Here is a 26,282-nt window from a genome sequence, read left to right on the forward strand (position 1 = left end):
TTAGGTGCAACCCAGTTTTGCAGTAAGCTGTTTCATACCTGGAAGCCTATATGATGGGAGGAGAATGGAACCTTGTATTGTTAAGGCAAACAGTAAAGTGTAAAGTGTGCAGTCCTTTCTCATAACCAAACTGCAGCTATCCAAGTGCTGGGGGCCATCTGTGAAGTGTGGTGTTGAGGGTCAGCTGTTTATGTGGTACTGCTTTTTTGCAGGACATTTAATTTGTCATTGATTAATATGGCAAACATACATCTGCATTCCTCTGACACTTTTAAGGTCTAGGGTTACTGACTTTAAGTAATTTATGAAGTGCATTTGGAATATGGAAAGTTAAAACATTCCTAATTTTCTATTAGTATTATCTTGTGGTCTTGCTCTCCGTAGCATCTGGTTTCCCCTTAGTGGGTGTTAACAATGGGTAGGTTTTACCCCGTCTCCCAAGCCTATTGGTGATGGCCGTGGCAGCAGTGGAGTCCTCAGTGAAGGGAGCTCTAGCTTTAAGTGGTGCAGCGTTTTGTACCCGGAAAGAAATGAGCTGCCTGTGGACCTCTGTGACTGCAGTGCCCCTACGCTGGCGCTGGGGAGAGGGGCTGTCCGTCCGGGAGGTGGAGTAACTGCGTGGGGAGGTGCTGAGGCTACGTGGGGAGGAGCATGTGGATGGGGGCTGAGGAACCCAGCCTTGGTGTCCAGTTATAGGAGAGCTGTGAGACATGGTGGGGTTGGATTGGAGCATTTGGGACCTCAAATTCATTTTCATGCTTCCCTTTTTGCAGGTTTGGAATCTGAAACATAGAGACACAACATGCTGGTCAGTAAGAGTCCTTGTTTACTTGTTTGTGTTGCTAATTTAGTCAATCTTTTTCACCAACCTTTGTATAGGTAAAGACTTCTGGACACCGGAACCAGTGGGTAACAGTGGAGGTGACATGACAGAGGATCCCTTTGCTGATTTGATGGGACGAGGTATCTTACTCTGTTGATGTCCTGCTTCCTTTTTGTCTCTGACCTTCCTGGCAAGCGAATCATCCGAATTGGGGGTGTCCTCTTCTGAAGCAGTAACAGATGGGCTTCTTGAGGCTCTACAAACATTGTCCCCTGAAGAGGCAGAGGATGAGGCCCCAGAAGCCAGCCTCAGCTGCCTCCTCTCCATCACTAGACGAGCAAGATGGGGTCGCTTAGGCCTCAGACGTTTTCTGGGCTCACTGAGTGACTGGGATTGCTCCGAGCCAGCGTCCTCCTCAGATAGAAGCACAGGGATGGGGATTCGACTGCCTTTATGATGGCCGGTCTGTGTGTTTGTTACCTCTGCCAATTGACCACTAGGGCCAATTTCCTGATCTAGCTCATGAGAGCCCTTGGTTTCTTCCTGTGAAGAAGCTGGATGGAATTGTTCCATGACATGTTGGGGGTTGCTTTGTATTCTGGACACTGACACCTGGCCAAGCTGAATCTCAGGGGGCGTTACAATATTGTTGCCTTGTTGTTGAGACATGAACTTACTGTCTGGGGAACTGAGAGATACATTCTGGGTTTCTTGGATTGCCCCTATATTTTCTGTGCTAGACTCATAGATTTTGATTTCCCCCTCTCTTTCTTCAGCTAAACTGGCATTCTCAGCCTCTTTTACCACAAGGTTTTCAACTAAAGCCAACTTTTCACTAACTGAAGCACTCATGGCTTCTCTGTCTGCAACATCCACATCAGACTTAATCTCTCTCCCCCCCTCGTTGTCTCTCCCTGGTATGTCTTTGTCAGATCTATTGTTTGCGTCTCCCACCTTGCCTTCAGATGCTTTATCCTTTTCATTGATTGGATGATCAGCCCATTCCGATTCATGGTTCCTTTTCTTTTCATCATCCCTTTCAGAAATTGCTTCATTTGACCAGTTCTCCCTACTGTTCTCCTTTTCTCTATTTGAGAAGTCCTTCTGCTCTGCAGATGGCTCCCCAGTGACTTGCGGCAGAAGCTGTTTGGTCTGCAGGGCACCCGAAGAGCACATTACATTTTGGTGGGTGGTTTCTGCAATGTGAATGAAGGTACGTTCCACTTTGGTGATAGGGCAGGAGTTGCTCGCAGCCACAGCGGCTACTTTGGCGAGGGATGTCAAAGGTTTGGGTTCAGATTTGAGCAAAGAAGACAAGTTCACAGGCTCCAAGACATCTAGCAGGCTTCCTAACACCTGGACTCTGTCAAACTGAGGTGTGATGGCCACCAGTGTGCCCTGATCCATGTCCAGAGGCAAATTCCCCTCCCCCATTACAACCAAGGATCTCCTGATGTCACCAGGGGAGAAGAGCACCAGGGTCTTGGAGCCCTCCTCCAGCTCAAGGTCTGGCTCACTGGCAGAGACCCGACCCTGGGCACCCTGTGGGGACATGTCAGCTAGAAGGGTGGAAGGAGCCCCTTCATCATCATCTCCTTCCTGGCTGCCTTCGTTGCTCTTGGGGCTATCTTCCCTACTTGACCGTGCTCCAGTTCTTGGTGTGTCCACCTCTGTCTGGACGTCAAGATTGGGTTTCAAGGGCTCTTGGAGAGGCTGAGGAGTGGCATTGGGCATGGTGGACAGGCAAACAAATTCTCGTGAGCAACCTTTTGTGTGGACATTGAGTTTGTACTCTTCACTCTGGTCATCCTCCAAACTGCTACACTGGTGTAGTACAGGAGTACTGGATACCTGAAAGACATGGCACAAGAAATATTTCAGTTTGGTAATTCTCTCTTCCAGGGTAACCAGTACCAGGAGCAATACTTTTCTATTTAGTATCTCGTTTATCTAATTGACAATACAGACAAAACCTTTGCTAATTCTTTAATTGTGTTTTGGTTGTATGCAAGTCCAGAGGATTGTCCAGTGAAGTTTACATGAATGGATATAAAAGGCACAAAAATCCATAGCACGGTAACAAATGTTCTTTTTTGTTTTGAACTCATCCAAAATGTAGTAATAAGTTTGGCCTTGTATACAGTGCTTTGCCAGATGTATTTACAGCTTAAAGGCAGATTCATAGTACAGTATAACACTGGAAGCTGACAATGATTGAAGTGTTGACCCAGCCTATCCAAATGTACATTTGAAAACAAAGACTTTAAAGACAATGGAATACTAGGTAAACTATTCAGTTATTGCCAATGTGTTTCCTTTTGACAGTTTGATTGAAAGTGTGAAAGATTGCTATGGATATATTTCAAATTCCCCCACATCCAACCCCCACTCATACTTTGTACTACAGGTTCAGGGAAGGTTTCATTCCTGTTGGTACAAGGAATCATTAGACTTTTCTCATTCACCAAGCCTTGTTAACTATTACTCAGTCTTTCAACAATGACCAATGAACTCTGACCAAGATATTGCAAGAACTTGCTCAACTATTAACTGCTCCACTCTTAACAGTGTTCAGTATCTTACATGTATCTCTTTATCTGCAGGAATCATTATACAGACATACAACCATAAATTGTGTGGCCATCCACACAGAACCGTGAATACAAAATAATGGTGAATGCAAGAAATACTAGTGTCATAGTGGCTTCATCTCTTTTTTTAATTGCCAAAACTGAAATTATAAAGCGCTTAACCTGGAATTTTGTACAACTTGGGGCCAATACATTCACTGTGTTGGACACTCGGGTGCCTTAATGGTAAGCTTGACTGATGACTTATAACCAACCAGCCACTCAGAAAATAATAAAATGACAGACTCTATTTTGCTGGTGCAGACAAATGAACTCCACAAAAATGTCCTCTATTAGGACTAATACAGGTTTTCATGCATTTGCTCATTGTCCTGCACCAGAAAATGTATTTTAACTATTTTAACAATCAATGTAGGAAAACAAAACAAAGACTTATGTTCCAGTCAATAAATGTTTATCAATATTGCAATTGTACTATTACAGTTTAACCACTTCAAATGCCATATCATTACTTCAGGTACATGACTCTTTGCATGATTTACAATAGCATTTGGAGCTGCTGCAAAGAATGGAGTAGTGGTCCATGGTGGCAACAAGATGGGTGTTCAATGTTCAATATCTACAGTACTGTATGTCCAATATTGATGATACTAACTTGTCAAGCATTCCTTGTGTAAATTTCACAGATGGGAACAATATATCTCACTTCACCTTTTCAGAAATATGACACATGAAGAATCATGTTCATCAAAGTTGAAGCACAAATGTTTTTGAGTGTTAAAACAGACATTTCATATGTTCTTTTAGAATCAACTAGTGTTTGCAGAAAAGTAAAACGTGGGTTACGTAACAACATTTGTACATCAATCCATCATAAATATGATAGAATCGAATATATTTTGTTGAACTTAGATATAACAGTTTTCACAAAAACATTGTGATGATGTGTATTTGCTAATTTGCATGCACATCAAAATTTTGGGTGACAGAAACAGCCAGCATTGTAAAGTTGTTACCTAACTAATGTCCAATTTGTTGGATTTATGAGAAGCAAAAATTTATAAAGTAACCCTAATTATTTTATGATCACCAAGGTAACATGACTATACCTAAATAAATTATAGTATAGTAGATTCCAAACAGAATATTGAGTAACAATACTGTCAGAACATATATTTAAATCATGATTCAGGAGAACCTTTCAATTCCAATTTAACAGATGAGTGAACACCCAAAAATATAAATATGTATTTATATCTATATTAAATTAATAAATATTAAAGATGTATTATCTTTCAATGCTGCCAATGTAATACCAGAATAATAGCAAATAGAGGTACTCAACACACATTTGTTATCTTTTAAGACAAAGTTGTTAGCGAAATTACTTTTGATGACAGGGGGGGGGGGTTCTTTCTAATTGTACTTGGTAAACTGGGCCATAAAGGTTCAAGGGAAAACTGTGAGTGAAAATTCACAGATTAATAAATGATTATTGCTGGTAATATTAAGATATGTACTGTATATCATGAAAGTAAGACCCTTCAAATATAGTGATTATTCTTTGACTAGCTGATGAACATTAAGCAGGCTAAAATAAAACAGCCTTAATTCACAATAATAGCCTATTAATCGACTGACTACTGACATTTCTATCATCTCCAGCTATGTGGCACATTAATAATGTCCAAGTAGCATTCATAATAGTAATCTCTTGATATAAACTCAAAAGGTCATAATTTGATACAAACTAAGTAAATGCATAGGATTTAATGTGGTACGTTTTGTCACCAGGTAACAAAAAATGTGAGTTTGCATAAATCTGAATAAATATGTAAATTGTGTTCACATCACAAACATGTTTGCTAATCAATACACTGTTTGAGAGCAACAGTACATGTATTTTGAAAGTGATTTCAAGTTATCCTTCAATAAAAGAAAACAATTTTCCCGGAATTTCACTGTACTGTATATCTATTAATAAGGGACTCCACTCTACTTTTATTTCCTCATTAAATCTGGAAAACTAAACTAAAAATAAAGCACATCTACCACGTCAGCCCAACCTATCTGAGCTTTGTTGTTCTTCACGTTTAACCTTCAGAGAATAGTTCAGATCCAGGGAACGATCTAACATATTTAACAACCCTAAAACCATGTCATGGTAGTTGCTGTGAGGAAGTCTATGGAATGTTTTGGACAGGGGTGTAGGTTTGCTTTCAAATGTAGGTGGGACAGCTTTTTTAATAACTGATAATGCAGCCGTTAAATATAAAATTCTCAATAAAAAGTGGGGTGGACAGATTCGCCATGTATAATGAAACCTATACCCCTGCTTTGTAACCTTGTCCAATCTGTAGAAACTCCCTGCCTCCTTTTGAACACCACCCTCTTCTCTGGCCTGCCTTCTTGGACCACAATGTCATACCCAGACCAACCATGTCTGACTCTGTAGCTAAAACTGATATACAGTACATATACTACACAAAATTGACTGTTTAAGGTCTTGTGTGAGGTGTTAGGGTCAGGATATTTCCAACTGCTACTACAGTTCTCAGATGTACCACAAGGCTAGTAGCACGTCAATCTAAACATGCAAGCACCCCGCCCCCACTATGCATCTCTCTTGGCTCCATGCCAAATTCCACTTCACCTTCAAAGTACTTGTCCTCACATACAGTAGTCCCGATGGACGGTTTCTGCCACTCTGAAACCAGGCTGTTTCTGACTCATGTGGGGGAAGAAGCCTTTGGTGCAATCCTAACTCTCTGCCATCTTTTAGCAACTCAGATTCAAAACTCATTACTTAAACATGTCTTAAATAGTGGTCATCTGGTTTCATTTGACTGTCTTATTTAATTTTTGTATGGCGGCCTAAGATATGAGAAAGGTGCTTCAAATGAAATGTATTGTGTTGTATTATGGTTCAAGTAGTGTCAGATGGACAATAAACATATTTGTTGATCATCTAAGTCTTAGAACTCACATTACAAAGCTTACATGTCAAGTAAACACGTGAGCTAAAAAGTCACATTTTGCCTTGGTCAGCTTTTCATTTTCTATTGAAGAAAAATGATTTACATTAAAAAAATAACATGGAGGAACACATTGGGTTGAGGACAGTGATAGCAGTGATTGTGTGTTAATGGTGGTTATGGTGGGCAGTTTTAGAGTTTGACATGGCAATAGTGAAACCAAGAAAAAAATCTGCCTTTCATCCACACACAACACATACTGTACACTCACTCACAGGTTCAAACACTGACACTCACATACTCTATTCCTGAAGCAAAGTAAAGCATCTGCAGGTATAGGAATGCCAGACTAGATATTAGACAAAGCATGTAATCACATCCTAAATCTACGGCTCACACAGCTACACACATTTTTAAAAATCGAATTAAAAAAGTGTACAGTGTTGAGTATAGAGTCTCTTCCAGTTCAGACCTTTATATTAGGCTTGTTCATTCACTCTCTCTCAAACGGTCGTGCTCTGTCTCTCTCCCTCTAAATCCACAGGAGCCAGTGAGTCATATGACATGGTGTCAGCCATTTTAGGTGCTTAGAGCTTTGGGTATCAGGTGACTTGAGGTGCTTCCCTGGAGAAGAGGGTGAAACCCAATCTAACAATCCCGGGCCCGATGGCTCTTCGGGACAAGGTGAGGGCTCAGGTTTATTGCAACAGAAAGCCAAATATATGTCTTCCTTTGTATCCTTCCCTTTAGTTACCCTTTAGTTAAAGCCAGGGGTGAGGGTTTGTGAAGGGAATAGAGGAGGTTGACGTTTGGGAGAAACAGCAGCCAGATGTGTCTATTCGATCACGTCTTATTCATGAGTTTGGCTAGCATCTGTTGTATCTGGACACGGGAGATGCCGGGCAACAGGGGCATATGGCGGCGCGAGGGTAGACGGGCGGGGCTGCTCTCTGCTGAGCGGCTGCGCTGGATCAAAGCACCGGCCTCAGCGCTGCCGTGGGGATACTGCTCCGTCTCCAGTGTCGAGGAGGAGAACACATACGACGCCAATCTCCGCAATTGGTTGGGCCTCGGGTAAGAGTGTTGGTGGTGGTGGTGGTGGTGGTGGTGGTGGTGGTGGGGGTGGGGCCTGTCCTCCTCCAACTGAAAAAGACCAATAAGATTGGAGGAGAAAGGGATCAGGCGGGGGGCCATGACTCTTGCTTAAAAAATATATATTGTAGCGCATTTAAATGTTTTTGTATGCATCTCGCAGCCGCCCTTTCTCCTCCCTGTACACACATAGCAGAAATATGGACCTCTTTCTCAGTCTTTTAGGGGATAGGAGAGATTTTCCTGTGCGATATGAAAAATACTTCTGTGAGGGAAAGTTAAATTGGTTGTAGTAAGGAAACTCCAAGGCAATCGTGATTTTGAGCGGAGAGAGACGAGAGACATATTACTAATTGTTTTTAAGGTGGAATTGAGATCTACATTCCTTTGCATAACTAGATGCTCAATTTGACTAACCTCAGCAAACGAAAGAAGCCACAGTCAATATTTGCTCAAATAGTGCTCAATGATGGAACATTTCAGACCCATAACAGAACATGATTACCATACAGATGAAGTTGACCATGGACTGTTTAAAATTAAAACGCCAACAAGAGAAATGAATGAAAGTTGTATGATCTGAAAATGGGTTATTGTGCTTGGTTGGATGAACTGAAGTCAGTAGTTGGATGAATTCATGTTGTAATGGTTATTAGATAAATTAATGGATATATGAGTGGAATGATATGGGTGGGATTGTTACTTCTGTTGAAATGATGTGTTTACACATGTTAAGTACGGTATGATAATTATACAGGTGAAGTACGGTGTATTTACAGCATGCTTCTCAATGATTTTTAAGTGGGTTTACTAGGAGGCATAGGTAGTCAAATATGTACTGTCACTGAACACTTGACACTCCTGGACTCAAATACATACAAAATACAGATTTGTAAGTGAAATTGTTAATGTCCATTGATTCTCAGCACTTGAAATTGAATGTCACAGTAGAAGACAACCTAAGAACTGTCATGATCTACATATTACACTTCTCAACCTTTTCACAACTGATTTTCAGTGCCATTCTCCATGTATTTTAGGAATGTCACTTGTCTACTTCACAGAGATACTATAATCCTGTGGTCAGAATCAGATATTTAAATTAAAAAATTTTATGGGAATTAATCTATTGATCTTTCTTTTGATACAGTAAGACAGTAAAAATGGATGTAGAAAGGGGTTAACTTCAAGTCCAATCATCACTACCCCTGGATATAAGTTAAAAAATCTGAATCTGATCTTACCTGCCCATGTGGTCTAAAGGGTTCTGACTCCCGTCTCTGGGCCCGGTTTTCTTGTTGCCTTCGCACTGATTCGCTCTCCTCGTGTAGTGCCCCAGTGCCTCTAGTCGCCCCGCGGTCTGCGTGTGTCTTAGGCCGCACCACCACCTCCCCAACTCCGGGACCTCCCCGTAACCGCCTGCGCTCCTCCTGCTCCTCCAGAGGGCGCAGCTCCTCCGGCTCCTCGTCTGTGGTGCCCGAGGTGGTGGGCTCGGCCCCGGGGTGGAAGTCCCTCAGCTCTGTCTCCTTGTCGATCATCACCCACTCCTTGCTGTCAAAGTCCTCTTCCTCAGCCAGAGGCACAGAACGAATGAAGGCGTTGCTGCAGGCCTCGGGGTCACCTGCGGAGGCGGCGGAGACCTCCTGCCTTCCGTCTGCCTGCCTGTTACCTCCCCCTGCCTCGAGGGACAGCATCTGGGCCGGCTGGGAGGAGTACACATGGCGGGATGGGGACCCCAGGATGTCCATCCGGGACCTGTAGTTAACACAAATAAACGGAACTGAATTGATGTATTTAACAACTGCGGAATTCGTGTCAGATTAAGGTTGCAACATCCAAATGGTTTACTGGACGTGCGTCATATGGTAGGCCAAGTCGTAAATGTAACGAATACAAAGTATCTCAACAAGAACACATTTACAATACAAACTGTGGGTATTTGTCAAATGTCAAATGTTCTTGTTGTATTCTCCCACCGCCTGTCATAGACATCTGGCCTTCCATCAGCAGCAGATAGGCGGTCGGATTCCGGGCTGTTGACCCTTCGGTACATGAGGACACGGGCCTGAGCTCCGGGAGAGTCTGGTGGGTCTCCTACTGGGGATGCAGGACACGCTGCCTTGGCTGGCTCCTCCTCGGCAGTCAACTGTGTCTGGGGAACCAAATGGTTCCAAACCCCCCCCCCCACAATTTTTTTTTACTTAGTCCTTTGAAATGTAATTTGAGATCCAAAAAGCATTGGACGTTGATAAAGACAATGAAGAAACAAATAGCTATGTCGAGAACTTTTAAGAAAAAAGTCAACTGCTTCTCCATCAAATAAATAAAACATCTGTAGACTATATGAACACGTTTGCCAGTTAGACTCACAGTAAATAGGCACATTAATACGCTCAACATTTTTACATTTTTCTACCGTATACATAAGCTTACATTAAAGAAAAAACAAATGGTGAACAGGCATGCAACATGTGGCCAATGGCAATGTTAGAGCCAATCCCTATACTTTACCTTGCTGATGCTGATCCTGAGTTTGTTGCGGTTGAAGTCTGTATCTTCCCAGGCCTCGCCTTCTGCCTGAGCCCGGGTCCCATCTCGGGACCTACTGGGAACAGGTGGAGCGTTTTCCTGGTTGCTCAGGTGCTCATCCTGCAGTACATCGCCAGTGGAATCTCTTGGCATCTCACCAGGAACAGGACATACATTCAACACGCTGAAAAGAATCAATGTATTAACTGACAAGGGCAGTACATGGATTATACCTTCCTATACAATGGGCGGATCGTAAAATGGATCAATAGCCCTAAAGATGTTTCATATATTCTTCTGTTTTGCCTCTGATGAGCAAACACAACAAGGCTTCACAAAGATAAATGTATTACATCATTTAATAGATTGAAGATGTATAATGGTTAAAGAATGTGTTGTACAGTAAAGGTCCTGATATCTGACCCTTAAAACAAGGTGAGAATAGGTAGATATTCAAATGACTGTGTGCTACACAGGGTTGGGGTTTGAACATAAGTAACTTAAGGTTAGTACATTCGTTCATTTGTTGACAGCAACAAACTATAATAAATAAAGTAGTGAATAAATAAGGTAAATTTCCGAGTAATAAATTATCATAAAGCAATCTTAGTTCTGATTCATTTGAATGTGGCCCCTACTGGCTTGCCTAATGGGGATGTTGGCAGAATGTCTCAAAGTTACTGAACGACATCTTACCCCTCCATGGCAGCGTTCTGACGGCGCTCTGTTGTGTTTTGTTGAGGGGGGGTTGCCAGTCCTGCATCTGTCCCCCCTTTCTCCCAGTCAAACGCCTCATTCTCTGTGATACTGCGCTCTTTCATACTATTCTCAATCACTGACATGAGCAACTGCATAGAGAACCATGAATAGAAGGATTTCAAAAACACAGACAATAGAATTCATACTCCTCTGATTCATAGAATATTGATTTCAATGAACACTAAACTGATATTCAAATAATGGTTAATTTCTTATGTAAACATTTTAAATGTATATACTAAGTCAAAAGTTTACAAATTAAATTTTATGGCACACTGTCATGGTCAAAAACGAAAAATTGCAAGAGGAGTGCATTGTAATAGAAGTTGGCTGTACCTGGTAATCTGGCTTGGTTAAATAGTCAAGGCCTGATACATGTTCAAGAAAGCAATAAAACTCTGAAGGCATGTGTCTGAGCAGCATTCTGTGGTCGTAACGCTCCTTAATTTGGCCCACTTGTTCCTGTCAAAACATGATATAGCCTAGTTTGTAACTGGGAATAGACATTAAAGGGGTCATTGACTGCAAAACCGAGTTTACCTTGTCATAGTTGAATAACGACAGTTTGGTGGGTAAAATGGACAGACAGTGAACCTCAAACACCTCTTTCCTATGCAAATCTCACAATTTGAAACTGCCACTGTAAAACGTGTGGTTTCCAAAAAGCCACCGAATTAACAACAGATCGGTGGCTCCACCTTTTTTGGCTCTGGTCTTTGTCACGCCCCAAAATGTACATACACATCCGACCGTATGCTCATCTCAACCGCAAGCTGTAAGTATGATTTTGTCGCTTACAGTTATTAGCAATGCTAACGTATCCTGTATCTAGCATAGGTAGAATGTGTGATGATTTTGTTCATTGGCAATGGGGCTAACGTTATTTCATTTTCCTGACTGTGCTTCATTCGAATAAATAACCTGCTGTCATGTAAATCTACAATTCACGATGCATGTTTGGCTATGTTGCGTCTTTGCTCCGCAGCTTTGCTTGATGTAAACCAACCAAACAGCGCCCAGCTCATCTAAATATTCATGAGCATGCCATAAAAGGGAGAAAACCTCTCATTTCATTCTAGGGCTATTTCACAGGGTTGCATTAGGGCTCATAGAACAGCACCCGGGCCATTTTCAGCCCAACCAATGATACATACCCTATTCGGAGACCTTAAGGAACAGTGTGAAATATATATATATAATATATATAATAAAATCAGTTAATTACCACTTTAACTGTCAAACAGTAGTCATAGAGACAAACAAGAGAGCTCACCTTATCTTTGATTTTTCGCCATGGTAACTGACCCACCGCAAATTCTACCAACATGTAAAACAGTGACCACAGATCATCATGTCGTCCCATTTCCTGCGAAAAGGACATTTTAAAAATGGGTTTATACAGTTTAGAAGTAAGTAGCGTACTTTCTTTTTCCTCTATCGTGAAAATGTGCTTGCACCAACCAGACATTACAGAAACTTTGAGTATAATACGTATTAGAGACTTATAAAAATATTCTCTTATTGCAAGTAAATGAAAAATCCATTATAGGCTACTGTGTATACCTACATGTAAAATGTAATAAAAATGTGTGAATTAAATCAGATGAAACTACACCTACTTTGTTTTTATGTGCATTTACTGATGCATAACGAACAGTTCCTCGGAATCCAGCCACACTTCTAGGCTGCAAGAAAAAAATATTTTTAGCATTATGTCAAAACAGTTGTCCTGTATTTTCATGTTTAGGAAGGAATCCAGCTAAATATACATTCAAGTGAAATGTAAAACATGCTACAAATGTTAAATAAAATTTGACATGGGTGGGGAAATATATCTCAGCCAGGGCATTGCACAAATAAGGGAAAAGGATAAGAGCTGAATATACTGAATATTTAGTACATTTTGCTCTGTGGTCAGTGTAGGTTTGCAAGGCCCCATGAGCATCAGAGCCATAAGTTATACTAATGGTACGATATATCAAACTACATCAAAATCCATAATGTTGAGTTCAGTTCTTGCATTCATCTTAAACTATTTTATTTTTATAATTTAGTAACCATTAAAAACAAAAAGCCTAACATAATTCACATTGGAACAGTTTGTATGTGGTGTGGTATAGTTGCATATATTTTGTGAAGCTGAATCTGCAGTGGTGTTCAGGCACCTGACACATAGGGCCACAAGCATGCAGGAAGTATGCAGTCACACGTATGTGCATCAAACTGAAAGGGTCAAAAAGGAAGAGCATGACTGCAAAATAGAAACAGAAATATAAGAGAACAGATGCAATATATTGTGTGGCAGCATGAACATTTCCAGAAACAAATCACAAAGAACAGAAATGAGCATTAAAATGGAAATTATGTGGCATATCTTTATAGGTTCAAATAAGTCTGACAGATTATAGCTAAAGACAAACTTAGAAATCTTTGTTTGCGATTGTCACCCACCGGTCGAACCTCTCCTGTAGTATTGGTGTACTGGCGTGCAAGCCCGAAGTCTAACATATAACACTTTCTGTATGTCGAGGGAAGTCGACCCATGGCAAAGTTTGACTGAAAATAAAATACAGATGAAACCAGGTAAATTATCCTAAAAGAAATATACCTAAATGTAGACTTGTATTGCATATTTCCAAAGTTTTACTCTTAAGCTATGTGTATTGTGTTAAGTGGAACGAAGAGACCAAATAATTGTTGTCACAAACGCTACTTGATTTAAAACCAACATTAAGTGGAAAACATTGAGAGTGTTTGTGTTGTACAGTATGGGCCCCAAGAGTAACAGCAATCAGGCATAGAGAGAAACACTCACAGGCTTAATGTCTCTATGCAGGAAGCCTACAGAGTGGATGGCCTCTATGGATTCCAGTATCTGCTTGCCCAGACGTAACGTAGTGCTCATGGTGAATGTCCCACGAGGCTGACTACGTCTTAGGTCAGCCAAGTTCCTTCCCTGTCAGAGGAGAAGACAAAGAGGGTGGGAGAGGAATTAGAATGATGTCATACTCTTTACATATATTGTTTCATTTATTATTTCGCAAATAGTTTGGATTACCTGAAGTTGCATGACTACATAGTTGAACTTCTCATTCCTCCCACATCCAATAAATTTACAAACGTGATTTTTACCTGGAATAATGCAAGAAAATGGTTAGAAAGTTGTATTTTATTCTAATGGTTGACTTCCATCCATGACAGATACATTTAGCTTAGTTTAGACTCCCCTATTTCTTCTTGGTCAGGATATTGTTAATCATTGATTCATGGTGTCCTTACTAAACTCCTCTCTCGGTTAGCTGTCTGTTCTTACCTTGCAGTTTCTTCAGGACAGCAACTTCCATTTTGAGGACCTGTTTGGGTTGCTGGGCTGATTCCACCTTAAGGGCCACATTCTCTCGTGTCAGCAGGTCCAAGGCCTCGTATATCTCCCCAAAACCTCCCCCTCCAATTTTCTTGAGCTGATCATGTCAAAATGAGAAAAATGTAGAGATTGAAAAACAGTGAAGATAAACACGTGCTTGCTGTTTGCACCTCATTGGTGGTTCTGTTACAAACCCACTCCATTACAAAATGTATCTACCAAAGTCCCACTTTGATGCCAAACTCACTCACCACTTTCCATCGGTCCTTCACCATGCAGTTTGGGGGCAGGATATCCACCTGCTCTCCTGCTCCGTTCATGTTCTCGTCAGCTTGGACACCAGGCCCCACACACTGCATTGGCCTGCCTAGTGAAGGCGCAATAGCTCCAAACTTGAATCAGCTATTCATCTAAATGGAAGAAAACATGGACACTGGTGTTACTGTATATAACACCTCATGTTACTGTAGGTAATAGTCTGTGTGTGCCTACGGTTCTGTTTTCTGATACTGTATATTCAGTTGTGCTCATAGCATAGTCCCTGATTTCATAAATTCCCTACCGCCAAAGTACCCTGCATGCTTCCCATGTCTCATTATGCTCTGATAAACAACTTCTGTGGGTTTTCGGATTTGCTGATCTATGGCCCACCTTGTTTGATGACAATGAACTGAAACACCTAAGGTCAAACACATTTAGTATATTCTGTGAAACTTGAGGTGCATTTAATTAATTTAAGCAGCTTATGGGTCAAATAAACCAACATTGTGGTAGTTAGATCCATCTGACATCAGGCATATTTAATCTTAACACAATCTATGATCATTTACAAAAAACCTGTTTAAGTACACATAGATCTTTGTGATCATGCTCACAGGTTAAGCATGTGTATCACTATGGCCTCAGCGCATGTCTTCATGTATTCCCCTCTCTCTCCCTGCTTTCCTATGTCTCTCACTCCAATTGCCTCCATACATAAAGCCAAAAAAAGGCCAAATAAATCAAAAGACTATTAAAAATTACATACATGGATAACTTCATAACTCCAATCAAGTTATTGAACACCATTCAAGCCATTCTCCAAGTGATGGGAAGGTTAAAAAAAGGTTAACTGTACAGCCTGCATTAGATGCCAACAGCCTGTGTATTTGTGCGTGTACAGGTGTATGGCGTGTAGGCCTTCCCACCTCCAAGCAAAGGGATTTACAGTATTCCCAACACTGACAAGACGATTTAACATAAACTAAAAAGAAGAAAAGAAAGAAAGAAAAAAGTCACAGCATAGGCAATACCCACCTGCCAAGACACCCTGCATCACTGCTGCCAAGACACCCTGCATCACTGCTGCCAAGACACCCTGCATCACTGCTGCCAAGACACCCTGCATCACTGCTGCCAAGACACCCTGCATCACTGCTGCCAAGACACCCTGCATCACTGCTGCCAAGACACCTTGCATCACTGCTGCCAAGACACCTTGCATCACTGCTGCCAAGACACCCTGCATCACTGCTGCCAAGACACCCTGCATCACTGCTGCCAAGACACCCTGCATCACTGTTGCCAAGACACCCTGCATCACTGCTGACAAGCCCCATTACTGGATTCCATGAATATTACCATATAACCATGAAGAGCAAACATTTTGCCATGAAATTCTAGTCTGAGGATTGCGAGGTATCACCTGCAAGACCATCAGAAATACCAACACACAGCAAGGTGGGTAAAAACATGATTTTTTGTTTCAATATAAAACATGGATGGAGACTGCAGATAATCAATGTACTACCAGGAAATCATTTCAAGATATTGTCTTGAAGGCAACTCTAATTTTCAATCCTATTTTCAATTTACTTCCCATATCCTATGAAGTGTTGAATATTTTTAGTTTTTTTAAACTAACTCTTATATGGTCACTAAAGACAAATAAGGAATTATGGTTTCTCCATAAACTAACAAAACAAAAGGGCTTTGCAATGGGTCCTGAAAGACAACCATGGGTGTGTCAACTGACCAATCGGTCTCTAAACACCACAGGGTGCCCACTAAATTTGTCTAAAATACAAGAAACAAAAAGAAAACAAGGCAACATGTGACTGGGATTAGGAAAAGTTTAGAGCAACAAATTGTGGAGAACATACAGTGAAACTTTGATTGTCCACATCCTGAGTAATGAGGTATCTCGTTAAGAAGTGCAACACCTTAGTAAGTAAAGTCACCAATCTCGAAATGGGAAGAAAAAACCTAATGCTTGTCACAACCATGTAAACCAAACATTCGCATCTTCGCCAGGTATTGGTTGTAGTACCTTAATTTTAAGCACTGAATTATAGCTTTTCAGTGAGATCATGTGAACCATCACCGCATTAACGTAGGCTACTATGACATTCAGCAGGTGCAACAATGTGGCGAACTGAATTTAAAGCAATGTAGGCTTTTTATTCTAAATTGTTGAAATATTTTATAAATCAGAATGGTCAAAATAGAGAATAGGCTGGCCTTCTGTATTTAATCTCATCGCAACTTTAACTGGCCTCTGTGCAAGCGCTCATTCTCCTCCTATCTTGCATTTTCTCCGCACTGCAGTTTCAGCATCCCCTGAACATGAGCACACTCCCAGCTACAAAAACGCACAAGGCACTGCGCTGACGGAAGATTAATCTTCAACATGCCTTCTGATCGGAAAAATGGTGTAATGGACAGGTGAATTGATATCCTATATACTGTACACAGGCTATTGGGTTTGACAATCGAATTAACAAGGAAACATTCCACTGCATGGGAAGGGCGCGTGTGGCATATTGGGTAGTGTCGTTTTTGTTCATGCAAGTCAATGCAGAATGATGCTCCTATAAGGTTACAAGCACTACACTTGAGCAGTACTGACGTTAATCGACACAATAATTTGTTTTACATTTTAATCATTCCTGTATGGGATACCAGTAGTCATGATGTGAACTATCATGACATGCTATTCTACTGTCGTGATTAGATATTAATAACCATGTCCATTCCAAATATTGTCCTATCATGTCAATAAAGAGCATAGCAGGGGCGTCTGCTTCTTCAAGTTATACTAGGCTATATTTACCATCATTCGTGAATATTGCATAAAGTTGGCCTGATGCTAATATCAAGTGGAGTCGTAATTCACACCTGTTCTGTTTGCGTTGTTGTTGGATCTCAAGTGTCGGAGGCCTTTGAGAGGTGCATCAATCCTTTTGAGAGACCGTGGCATTTCTTGTCGAGTGTCGTTGCACCATTCTCCATCCTCCCGTTATCCGCCTGCATTCTGATTCAGCATCATACGGATACTCCCAAAATGCATCGCGGTCCTGCGTGACTGGGTGCTTGCGTACCAACGTGAGTGACGCAAATGGTGTGGTGCCTATAAATCAATGATCGAGAATAACATATTTTTGACAGTGTCATTTGTTTTGAATGTAGTTTGTGCATCACGTGCACAAGAGGCTAACTGAATGGAACAACTTTGCAAGTCTTTATAGAATTGAGAACCAGACACCCGGCCTAAAAGCAATAGGCCTAAATCATTTCAGTGTAGCCTACAACATACAACTTTTTGCTTGTCCAGGCAATCCGTTTCGTTTACATATCATTATAGTTATTGTTACATAGAGTGCATCTAGTGAGATTCACCACATAAACCTTGGCTATTTTATTGTTTGTGACATGTTAGTCCAATGCATTTTATGTAGGCTATAAGACTAACATTTATGTTGTCCACTGAACCTGAACTTGATTCAAATTCTGAACCTATTCAGTATTCGCCAAGTATGATTAGTAATAGCCGGGCCTATACTTTATTTTGAGCGAAAGGGGGCACTGTTGCAGAAATAACACTCCATTTGACCACATAGCAGCACTCTTGAGACTAAAGACATCGAACACGCATGCGCACAACGTTCTTCGGAAGTAAGTACATTGGCATAACTGGGGGACGAGGTTGCGTAACTGCAGGGCGACGAAGACCGGTGGACACATGTTTTAGATGAACTAATACAAATAGGATATCATCAGCCACACACAGAGGTGAACATGGCTGACATATCGGAGAGGACACTGCAGATTGCAATTGCAATTTCCTTTGCCACGGGGTTTATTACGGGATGGCAGGCCAACCGAATGAGAAGGAAGTTTTTGGACTGGAGAAAGAAACGACTACAGGACAAGCTATCTGAGACACAGAAGAAGTTGGACTTGGCGTGACTTCAGTCAGTCAAATGCTTGATTGTGTTCAATGTATGTGTGCTGTTCAGTGTCAACAGTTCATTGTTATTCATTGTTTTCTAGTTGAAATATGAAACTAGGCAATATGAAAATGTTTAGGACGATCCCAGGTAAGGATTGAGTGATCAAAGTTGCGGACCCTAAGGCGAGTATGCCCTTTACGATCTGCATTGTAGCCTATAGGCTATAGTCGGAAGGATCTGTACCCTAAACAGCATATTCTACTCAACAATCTCATATCTTTTTTTCTTAGACTATGGGCTTACATTACTTTTACAGTGTGTGTTCCTGTTTTGTTTTCCCAGGTCACCAGAAACCTTGTTTTAGCTATGAAGCAAAGCAGTACGTCGGTTAGCAGCTGACAGCATTTCCTGAGACAAACTTGATGAACACTTTCATCTGTGTGCTGTACACTGCCCACGGACACTTCCACCCATTTGAGGAGGATTGAATTCTGTCACCATTTTGTACTTGACTTCACCCATGTCAGTCCAAGTTGACACTCATCTTGTCAAATAAAACAAAACAGAAAATACCTCTTTTTTTTATATAAAAAAAAAATTCTCTGAAGAGCCTTATATGTGACTGTAGGTGTGCAGCCGACTGCCTTGAAGCTGAGAATGCCATTGGCTGCTTCAAGTCAGTCGGGCTGCAGGCGGCTGCTCTATGAAGTCGAACGCACCTTATGATTCCGATGATACACGGTAGGGTCCAAACGTCTGAGACCACATGAAAATGTAATAGGGGAATTGGAAAGGGTATGTGGGTAACGATTATGTTAAGGCAAATAAACCAAAAGGTAATTAACTGGCTGTTAATTATATATTTGTTGCTATTTTATGAATTACTATACCCCTACTGGGGTAACAGGGGAGCTGGTTACCCCCAGTAGGGGTTCACAAGTGTAGATTTTAAGGGGGCCGGTTGCCCCTAACACACTCATCCAACATACTACTTATATATAAAATTATACCCAACATTTTCTTTCTAAAACAGTGAATTATTTATATTAAGGCCTTACAACTAGTACATATAATATGTAGCCTATATAGAGATCAAACTGAATTGAAACATGTCTAGTTGGGTCCTATTTTACTCTACAAATGCCAAATAGTAGGCCTATCTGACTAGTGATCTCAGACGTTTGGGACCTATAAACTAATATTTTTATATGCCAAATATTGCAGTGTTAATGACATGTAAATACATTGGAGAAGATATTTCTAAGATCCTTTTCCGCTATTATGGATGCATTTTTTTCTCATTGTTCTACATCTGTCTAAACATAGGAATGTAATCTCATAATTAATTAATAATGAGTACAGAATAATAATACTGTAATTAATTGCCGATCTCTTTTAAACACTTCAACGAAATATTGTTTGAGCCTGACATGTAGCAGGAAATTAATCGATTTAAAAGCTCCGCAGTAATGTGACGATACGGTTCTTCAATCTGACCATGGCTCTAAAGTGCCAGGGGTCTCCGAACACCTCTTGCAAGACTCTAAGAACCTTTATTATGAAGATTACAACAAAATCCTCGTGGTTTTTCCTTAGCCCGGAAGTTCATCTGGGCGACAGTAGTAGGCGCAGCTAGCAAATATTAGCTAGCAAAGCTTGTACAGCTGAAAGATATGCAATTGTCTGCACTTGATGCAGATAAGTTTGGAGACTAGTTGGGTAACTACATCGTCAAAAGACAAGCCATGAGTTCAAACAACGTCAGCCTGTCCAAAGGTACACTGTGCTAGATATTTGTTTGCTCCAACTTAACTGACAGTCATTAGCAAGCTAGCTAGGTAGGCTAGTACTATTCTAGTAGCTAACCAGTTAGCTAGCGTAGCGAGCAAACGCATTTAATGTGAATCTGGTGTTTAGTTTGCTGCTGTATTTTAGCTACATGATGGCGTTTATAACCCAAGACAGCTAGCCATTTGGTTTTAAGCAAATTTAGCAGTAAGCCACCTATTAAGTTACTTCATTTAGTCGATAGGTTGGCACAGCAGCAACCTCCCAAGAAGATCTAGTAGGTGTAGCATCAATAGCTAACTTAGCTAGCTAGCAATGCGACCTTGACTGACATCATGACCTGACATAACCCTGAACCGCTGCTAAAAATGTTCTAACATTTAGGTATAGTTACAGTAGTCAGACAATGTTCACATCATATTATTACACAATGAATAATTTTCGTATTAATTTATTGTTGACATGATATAGTAAGTATGTTTGATGTCTTACTACTTTTTTCTTAAAGCCTGGACTAGCTAGCTATCAAAATAGTTTGGGAAATGTGAATACTCTTATTCTATTTTAGCTAGAAAATAATTTCAAAACCTATTGTGCTGGCACTACCACTTTCAACCTAATATGTTTACAATGTTATCTATTTTGTAGCTGAGCTTGCAACGGCAATCTCCTTGACTGCGGGAGTAACAGCTATTGGCATCCTACTCTTCCAAAAACTGTTCTCAAAGGGGAAAGGTGTAAAGCCTAAAGTGAACCAGGAACTGCAGAAGGACAATCCCAAAGTGGTTCATGCGTTTGACATCGAAGATCTTGGGGACAAAGCTGTATACTGCAGGTGTTGGCGCTCTAAGAAGGTAGCTAGCAGTCAAGTTGATATTGCCACTTTAAGGTCGGGGGATGTTGCCAATGGTTAACACAAAATGTATTAGCCAGTACATTCTCCTTAAATTGATTTAAAAAAAACTACTATTTTAATTTGTAATTTTGGTAACTCACTTAAAATTCAACATTGAAGAGCACAATGTCTTTGATACATGTTATATTTTTCATGAGGCTTGTCATTTCAATCATTGCAGTTCCCTTTGAATAGTCACATTGCATTTTTTGAGAGGAAATTTTCAGATGATTTGTCCAACTTGAGTTCAAATGGTTTTCATTTACTTTGAAAGACCGGTGTCAGGAAAGGTATTTGATCCAGAAATTTCACCTGATAAGCATGAGGTGGTGCTGAGACTAAGAGCACAATGCAAATGTAGTTTTTTTTTTATCACTTAACTACTGTGACAGAAGGTAAACTTACAAGGTCAGGTTGGTTCACTGGGTTAGCTAAACCTAACCATGCATGGAAAAAAGAAAACCATGCACATCAGACTTCTTCAAATGGTTCTTTAACAGGCAATTTAACATACTATCACTTAATTCACTGGATTCTGCCAAATGTATAGCTGTTGGGTAAGAAGTAGACCGATCTTGCTTGAATTTTGTGTTTGCACAAATACTGGTCCTGAAGACTATTTCTCTTGTAGTTTCCATACTGTGATGGCGCCCACGCGAAACACAATCAGGAGACGGGAGACAACGTTGGTCCCCTCATCATCAAGAGAAAGGAGGCCTGAACATTCTTTCTGCTTCCATGAGTATCGCTGCTAACACATGCACAAGTGCTTCTTGTTTCAAATAGGGTGGCAGAAATTGATTTTACTGCACATTACACCCCTGCTAGTCTCAAATGTTATCAGTCAGTATCCAGTGTAAACAAAGAAATCACCCTTGTGCAATGTTGACAGGTTTGTGCAGAACATTTATTATTCTTTGATGAGTGGGAAATAAGTCACTAAAACGTCAGTACACTGTAGTTAAACTGGTCATGTCATGGTCATCTACACGAATGTGCTATCCATTGTGTTTGTGTATACAGTGAAGCAGTGCTTTTTGATATTGATTTATCCTGTTTGTAAAGTAATTAAGGGTTGTTAAGATTTGGTGCCATAGTAAGCAGAATAATTATAATTTACAGTGTATTCTATAAAATATGTTCTCTAATGTCGCTATCAATGCCACCAAACTTTTGTGTGTTAAGGATCAAATAAACACAGCTCTAACTGTTAAATCTCTAATGTATTAAAAAGTGTCCATGTGATTAAAATATCATTTGTGTACCTGCAAAACATTCCTGCAAAACATACCTCCGTGATCGGAGAGCTTGAACTTCAGAACCCAGGGGTCCTTTTGGGTATTAATCTGGACTTGACCACAGTCAACGTAAACAGTTTTTGTTATTGAAATGGTCGTTTATCTTGATCATTGATTTAAATCGACACCACGCAATTAAATAGCGAAAAAGGCAAAACTTCAATTTAATGTCAGTATGTGCAATTTGTATGTAGGCCTTGCCCACCAATAGGAGTTCAAGCCCTGTAGGTGCTGAAACCTACGGAGTCCCTGAAGTGACCTGTGCAAAAAGAAAACAGAGACTTCTACCTGCGCACGAAAATGTGTTATCTCTTGTTGCGTCTTTGGAATCATTCATTACATAAATTACAGAGCACCTGAAGAAATAGAGAGCATGGATGCACATTAATGTTAGATATATATTTTAAACTTTACTTCCGTAAGTGATGCCACCACTTCCAAATGTAGCCTACAAGGATGTGACGCAAATTCGGCCACAAATCTGTGACAGTTCGTTCAAACATCACCAACTTGAAGGATATTTATGTTGGAGTAAGTTTGTAAAAATATAGGCTTTTAAACCTTTTTCTATAAGTAAAAAAAAATATGTTCTGGCTTGAACCCCGGAATCGAGGCTTAAATAGCAGTTGGCAGGCATAGTAGAGTGGGTGTGCTATTACCATACCTGTCAACGTTTGGGTAGGCTACTAAAATCCAGGAGACCGGGAGAGGCGTGCTGCTAGTGTTTCTGATTGGCTGGTAGGTGGCACAGCTTTCAACTTTGCAGAAAATTTACCATATACCTGCGCTTCGTCCATTAATTAGCGGGACAAGTTATGCCTTAGGTCTACTTATTTCTCAGCGTGAGAGCGTGTGAAATGGTTGAAAGACGTGAGTCTCACAGCGAATGCGTGAGACTTCAGAGCCCTGAGTGCAGGCCCGTAAAGATTACCCTCGCAGCCCCCGCACCGCGGGGGGGGGGCCTCGCAGGGATGGGGGGCCTCGTTTTTTTAAATGTTTTATCCAATTTGAATTACATGGGATGTCTTATTGTCTTGTCTGTGTTTCCAGAGTTGAAGGAACAAAAAAGGAAAGTATATTTAATTGTGCTTTCTTTGTTAGCTAGGTAAGTGACATGATGAAGTATGTCAGATGGTCACACAGACCGGCGAGCCCGCTGCAAATAGGTAGCTAACTGTAGCGTAGAGTAGGAAAAATGAAACGCAAATTTAAAAGCGGTGCCCAAAAGCGGCATTCAAAACAGAAAATTTCTGAATTAAATGCCAAACATCCCAAAATTACAAATTTCTTTTTCGACCAGCCGGTGAAGGATGCACTCATCTGCCAGAAGAGACAGGTATTGTACTGTTTGCTAACATTACTGTACCACGTAGCTAACGTTAGCTGTACTGGTCTGTGTTGTGCTTCCTAGCGTTAACAGAGCCTCCTTTCAAAGAGCCAGGAAAATTAGCCTTGCTCCTTTATTGACTTCCTAAGCTGACAACATTGAAATGGAGTGAAACTACAAAAAAAGAGAAAGTAGAAAAAGTGCTTAATTATAAAATATATTACATAACTGAAATTATTAGCAAACATGATAACGTATGCGAAAGTAGTATCGTGCAGTTGCAGCGATTGCGTTTGACTATTTAAACATACAAAAAACATAAGGGGGGCTCTCAGGCTTATTCTGCGGGGGGGGGCCTCATGTGTTTCCGTTACGTGCCTGAGTGGGTGCATTTGGCCATGTGTTCTTCAGTTAAGTCATAACTGCGTGAATTGCACTAGTTGTTGTTCCCCATTCCCATTGCACCTGTGACGCGCGGTTTGGGCGTGCATTTTTGCACACATGGGCGGGATTCTCACCTTTATTCCCCCCATGAAACATGTGATGTGGATCACAGATGAGCCGATGAACTAGCAAGAAAAGTCACATTCTTCGAAAGTTTGTAAGCAAAAGAACACCTAATATACAAACTGAGGTTCTTGGGAACCATGAAGTGCAACATGATAATATTGGTTACGATAGCTGTCCTCTGGATGTTTTCGTTTGGCGTCCAAGGCTGGATATCTCCAGACTTTTGCCGCGGCTCTGAATGCCCTGAGTTTACTCTCGTGCAGAAGATTAAGGTAACACAACTAAAATGTGAGAGTCAATACTACACGAGATAGGTTTGAGTTTTAATAAAAACGTAACGTTTTCTCTGAAACAACAGGAATTTGAGGAACGTGCGTATTTTGCCAGCCGATGGATAACCACCGATGTTGCAAGTGCGAAACAGGATGATGTGAAGGCTGGCTTTATGAGGCTATACCAGTACTGCAAGGGACAGAATGAAGAAAGTAAGTCAAAGGAACTGGTTTTCTTAAGATGTAACATTATTCGAGATTCATGCAGTAAAAGTATTCTAGCTAAACTGTTTTTTTGGGGATGTCTCAGGCGCAAGTGTCACCACAAAGACGTGGCCTGCAATAATCACCATAACAGAGGTAGAGTCGGCGGACGAACAATTGTCGGTGTCTTTCTTCATTCCCCCCGGCACCGTCCTTCCAAAGCCAAATGACAAAACAATCAGGGAGGAAAACATACCTGCTCGAACGGTTTATGTGAGGTAAGTAGACCACCCTCCTACGCCCTCCTGCTTAATGAAAATCTGATACACTTATTTTAGAGACATGTTTTCGAAATGATAAGCCATTATACGCGTTAAACATCCTTCAAGGAATTACACTTATTCAATTGAAAAGTTTAAAAAGTTGTTTTCTTGTTTACATAAACAAAGGCATAAGGAAGTGTGACTGTTCTGTTTATGCTGTGAAAAGTATTGCTAATAGCATGGGGAACTGAACAAAACAAAATCTATGAAAGGTACAAAGTTATGAGGCACCAGTTAGTCTTTCTAAACACTAGAACTGGTACCTGGACCATAAAATTTTTCATGTTTTGCAGGACTCAGATGTGACAGTAGATGGATAAAGCAACACCTTATAGGCTACAACTTACAAAGCATAAATGATGATAGCCTACATAATGTGTGATTGTTATTATGTGATAACCTTCCATTTTTTTCACACAGCCTGTCTCTAATTTACTGAAAATTTCTCTCTAGGATATTTGGTGGTTTCGCATCGTATTCTGCTGCACAGGCCAATGTGAAGCAACTACAGGATGAGTTGAATGAGGCTGGGAAAGTGTTTGAGCTGCATAGGTACACAGGAGCAGGATATCAGAGCCCATGGGATATATTCAACCATCACAATGAGGTCTGGGTAGAGGCTGTATAAAGGGCAACATAGATTCTACTTTCTGTCTGAATTCAACCCAAAATGATCATACTGCATTTCTTTGACCTAATAAGATTATTTTGGAGCCAATGAGTCTCTTCGAGAGGAGAATCCAAATTTGATTGACAGTCATATCGTCTCAACACAAAACTATTATTTGTGTTCTATTATTAATGGGTGGTGCCTAAATGACTTTTCTATGGTTAAGTTGATTATCTTGTTGATAACATGTTTGAGAATGTGGTGCAACAGCATTATTCAGCTTTGATGAAATTCACAGTCAATAAAAAAGTATATTGTTTAAGACATTTTTATTTATTTACCTGTAGCAAATTAACTGTCTGCAATTATGTCAGCATAACATAAATAAAGAGATGTATAAAGAGTCATTAGACAACAGGCTGAGCAGAAACATGTTCTTTGAACTGTTCGAACATGTAAAACTGGCTCTGCGGGTTTGTTAGGATGCATAGAAAATTTCTAGGAATGGTCCTGGAGCACTCTAATTGGTCCCTGGAACCTGAAAATCTGATGAGACTATGCTTTTACTTCCTGGTTTGACTTGTTTGTGCTAGAGGAGAGAAATAAGGGCAGACACCTGAGACATTGTGTGAAAAGGGTGGGGTTGCCTTGGAGCAAGTGAGAGTTGCTACTTAGGTTTTCCAAAACAGCAGATATAGTAAATATGAGTAT

The 26,282-nt window shown here is 40.7% G+C and overlaps 4 protein-coding genes across 5 annotated transcripts; 3 read left to right on the forward strand and 1 right to left on the reverse strand.

The window, feature by feature from the left end:
- Nucleotides 1-358: 358 nt before the first annotated feature.
- On the reverse strand, nt 359-17,410 carry LOC136943337 (tau-tubulin kinase 1-like). Its single transcript, XM_067236613.1, has 15 exons — nt 17,290-17,410; nt 14,385-14,543; nt 14,083-14,230; nt 13,828-13,901; nt 13,585-13,725; nt 13,221-13,325; nt 12,389-12,454; nt 12,043-12,135; nt 11,106-11,231; nt 10,707-10,858; nt 9,993-10,194; nt 9,458-9,633; nt 8,726-9,236; nt 870-2,674; nt 359-782 (listed from the first exon to the last, which is right to left on the reverse strand). The coding sequence occupies exons 2-15, from the start codon at nt 14,490-14,492 to the stop codon at nt 359-361; spliced, it is 4,131 nt and encodes a 1,376-aa protein (XP_067092714.1). The 5' UTR covers nt 14,493-14,543; nt 17,290-17,410.
- Nucleotides 17,411-18,090: 680 nt separating this feature from the next.
- LOC136943443 (mitoregulin-like) lies at nt 18,091-18,916 on the forward strand. 2 transcript variants are annotated; one of them, XM_067236768.1, is made up of 2 exons: nt 18,091-18,393; nt 18,687-18,916. In XM_067236768.1, the coding sequence occupies exon 1, from the start codon at nt 18,190-18,192 to the stop codon at nt 18,358-18,360; it is 171 nt and encodes a 56-aa protein (XP_067092869.1). In that variant the 5' UTR covers nt 18,091-18,189; the 3' UTR covers nt 18,361-18,393; nt 18,687-18,916. The 2 variants fall into 2 exon arrangements, with proteins under 2 accessions (XP_067092869.1, XP_067092870.1); XM_067236769.1 differs by having other exon boundaries at nt 18,091-18,365.
- A 1,027-nt stretch (nt 18,917-19,943) lies between these two features.
- Nucleotides 19,944-22,249, forward strand: cisd1 (CDGSH iron sulfur domain 1). Its single transcript, XM_067236597.1, has 3 exons — nt 19,944-20,120; nt 20,781-20,986; nt 21,659-22,249. The coding sequence occupies exons 1-3, from the start codon at nt 20,090-20,092 to the stop codon at nt 21,746-21,748; spliced, it is 327 nt and encodes a 108-aa protein (XP_067092698.1). The 5' UTR covers nt 19,944-20,089; the 3' UTR covers nt 21,749-22,249.
- Nucleotides 22,250-24,149: 1,900 nt separating this feature from the next.
- soul2 (heme-binding protein soul2) lies at nt 24,150-25,893 on the forward strand. Its single transcript, XM_067236621.1, has 4 exons — nt 24,150-24,434; nt 24,521-24,647; nt 24,745-24,916; nt 25,415-25,893. The coding sequence occupies exons 1-4, from the start codon at nt 24,300-24,302 to the stop codon at nt 25,587-25,589; spliced, it is 609 nt and encodes a 202-aa protein (XP_067092722.1). The 5' UTR covers nt 24,150-24,299; the 3' UTR covers nt 25,590-25,893.
- The last annotated feature ends 389 nt before the right edge of the window (nt 25,894-26,282 follow it).

Source organism: Osmerus mordax, chromosome 5 (genome assembly GCF_038355195.1).
Source record: "Osmerus mordax isolate fOsmMor3 chromosome 5, fOsmMor3.pri, whole genome shotgun sequence".
NCBI classification, from domain to species: Eukaryota; Metazoa; Chordata; class Actinopteri; order Osmeriformes; family Osmeridae; genus Osmerus; species Osmerus mordax.

Bases quoted from the DNA above. Each gene is read 5' to 3' on its own strand.
- LOC136943443 (XM_067236768.1), top strand. From the start codon at position 18,190: ATGGCTGACATATCGGAGAGGACACTGCAGATTGCAATTGCAATTTCC.
- soul2 (XM_067236621.1), top strand. From the start codon at position 24,300: ATGAAGTGCAACATGATAATATTGGTTACGATAGCTGTCCTCTGGATG. The intron at 24,648-24,744 runs GTAAGTCAAAGG...GGGATGTCTCAG, and splicing joins CAAGGGACAGAATGAAGAAA to GCGCAAGTGTCACCACAAAG. The intron at 24,917-25,414 runs GTAAGTAGACCA...ATTTCTCTCTAG, and splicing joins GCTCGAACGGTTTATGTGAG to GATATTTGGTGGTTTCGCAT.
- cisd1 (XM_067236597.1), top strand. From the start codon at position 20,090: ATGAGTTCAAACAACGTCAGCCTGTCCAAAG. The intron at 20,121-20,780 runs GTACACTGTGCT...TCTATTTTGTAG, and splicing joins CAACGTCAGCCTGTCCAAAG to CTGAGCTTGCAACGGCAATC. The intron at 20,987-21,658 runs GTAGCTAGCAGT...TTTCTCTTGTAG, and splicing joins GGTGTTGGCGCTCTAAGAAG to TTTCCATACTGTGATGGCGC.
- LOC136943337 (XM_067236613.1), bottom strand. From the start codon at position 14,492: ATGCAGTGTGTGGGGCCTGGTGTCCAAGCTGACGAGAACATGAACGGA. The intron at 14,231-14,384 runs GTGAGTGAGTTT...TGACATGATCAG, and splicing joins TGAAGGACCGATGGAAAGTG to CTCAAGAAAATTGGAGGGGG. The intron at 13,326-13,584 runs GTGAGTGTTTCT...TTTTATTTTCAG, and splicing joins TGCATAGAGACATTAAGCCT to TCAAACTTTGCCATGGGTCG.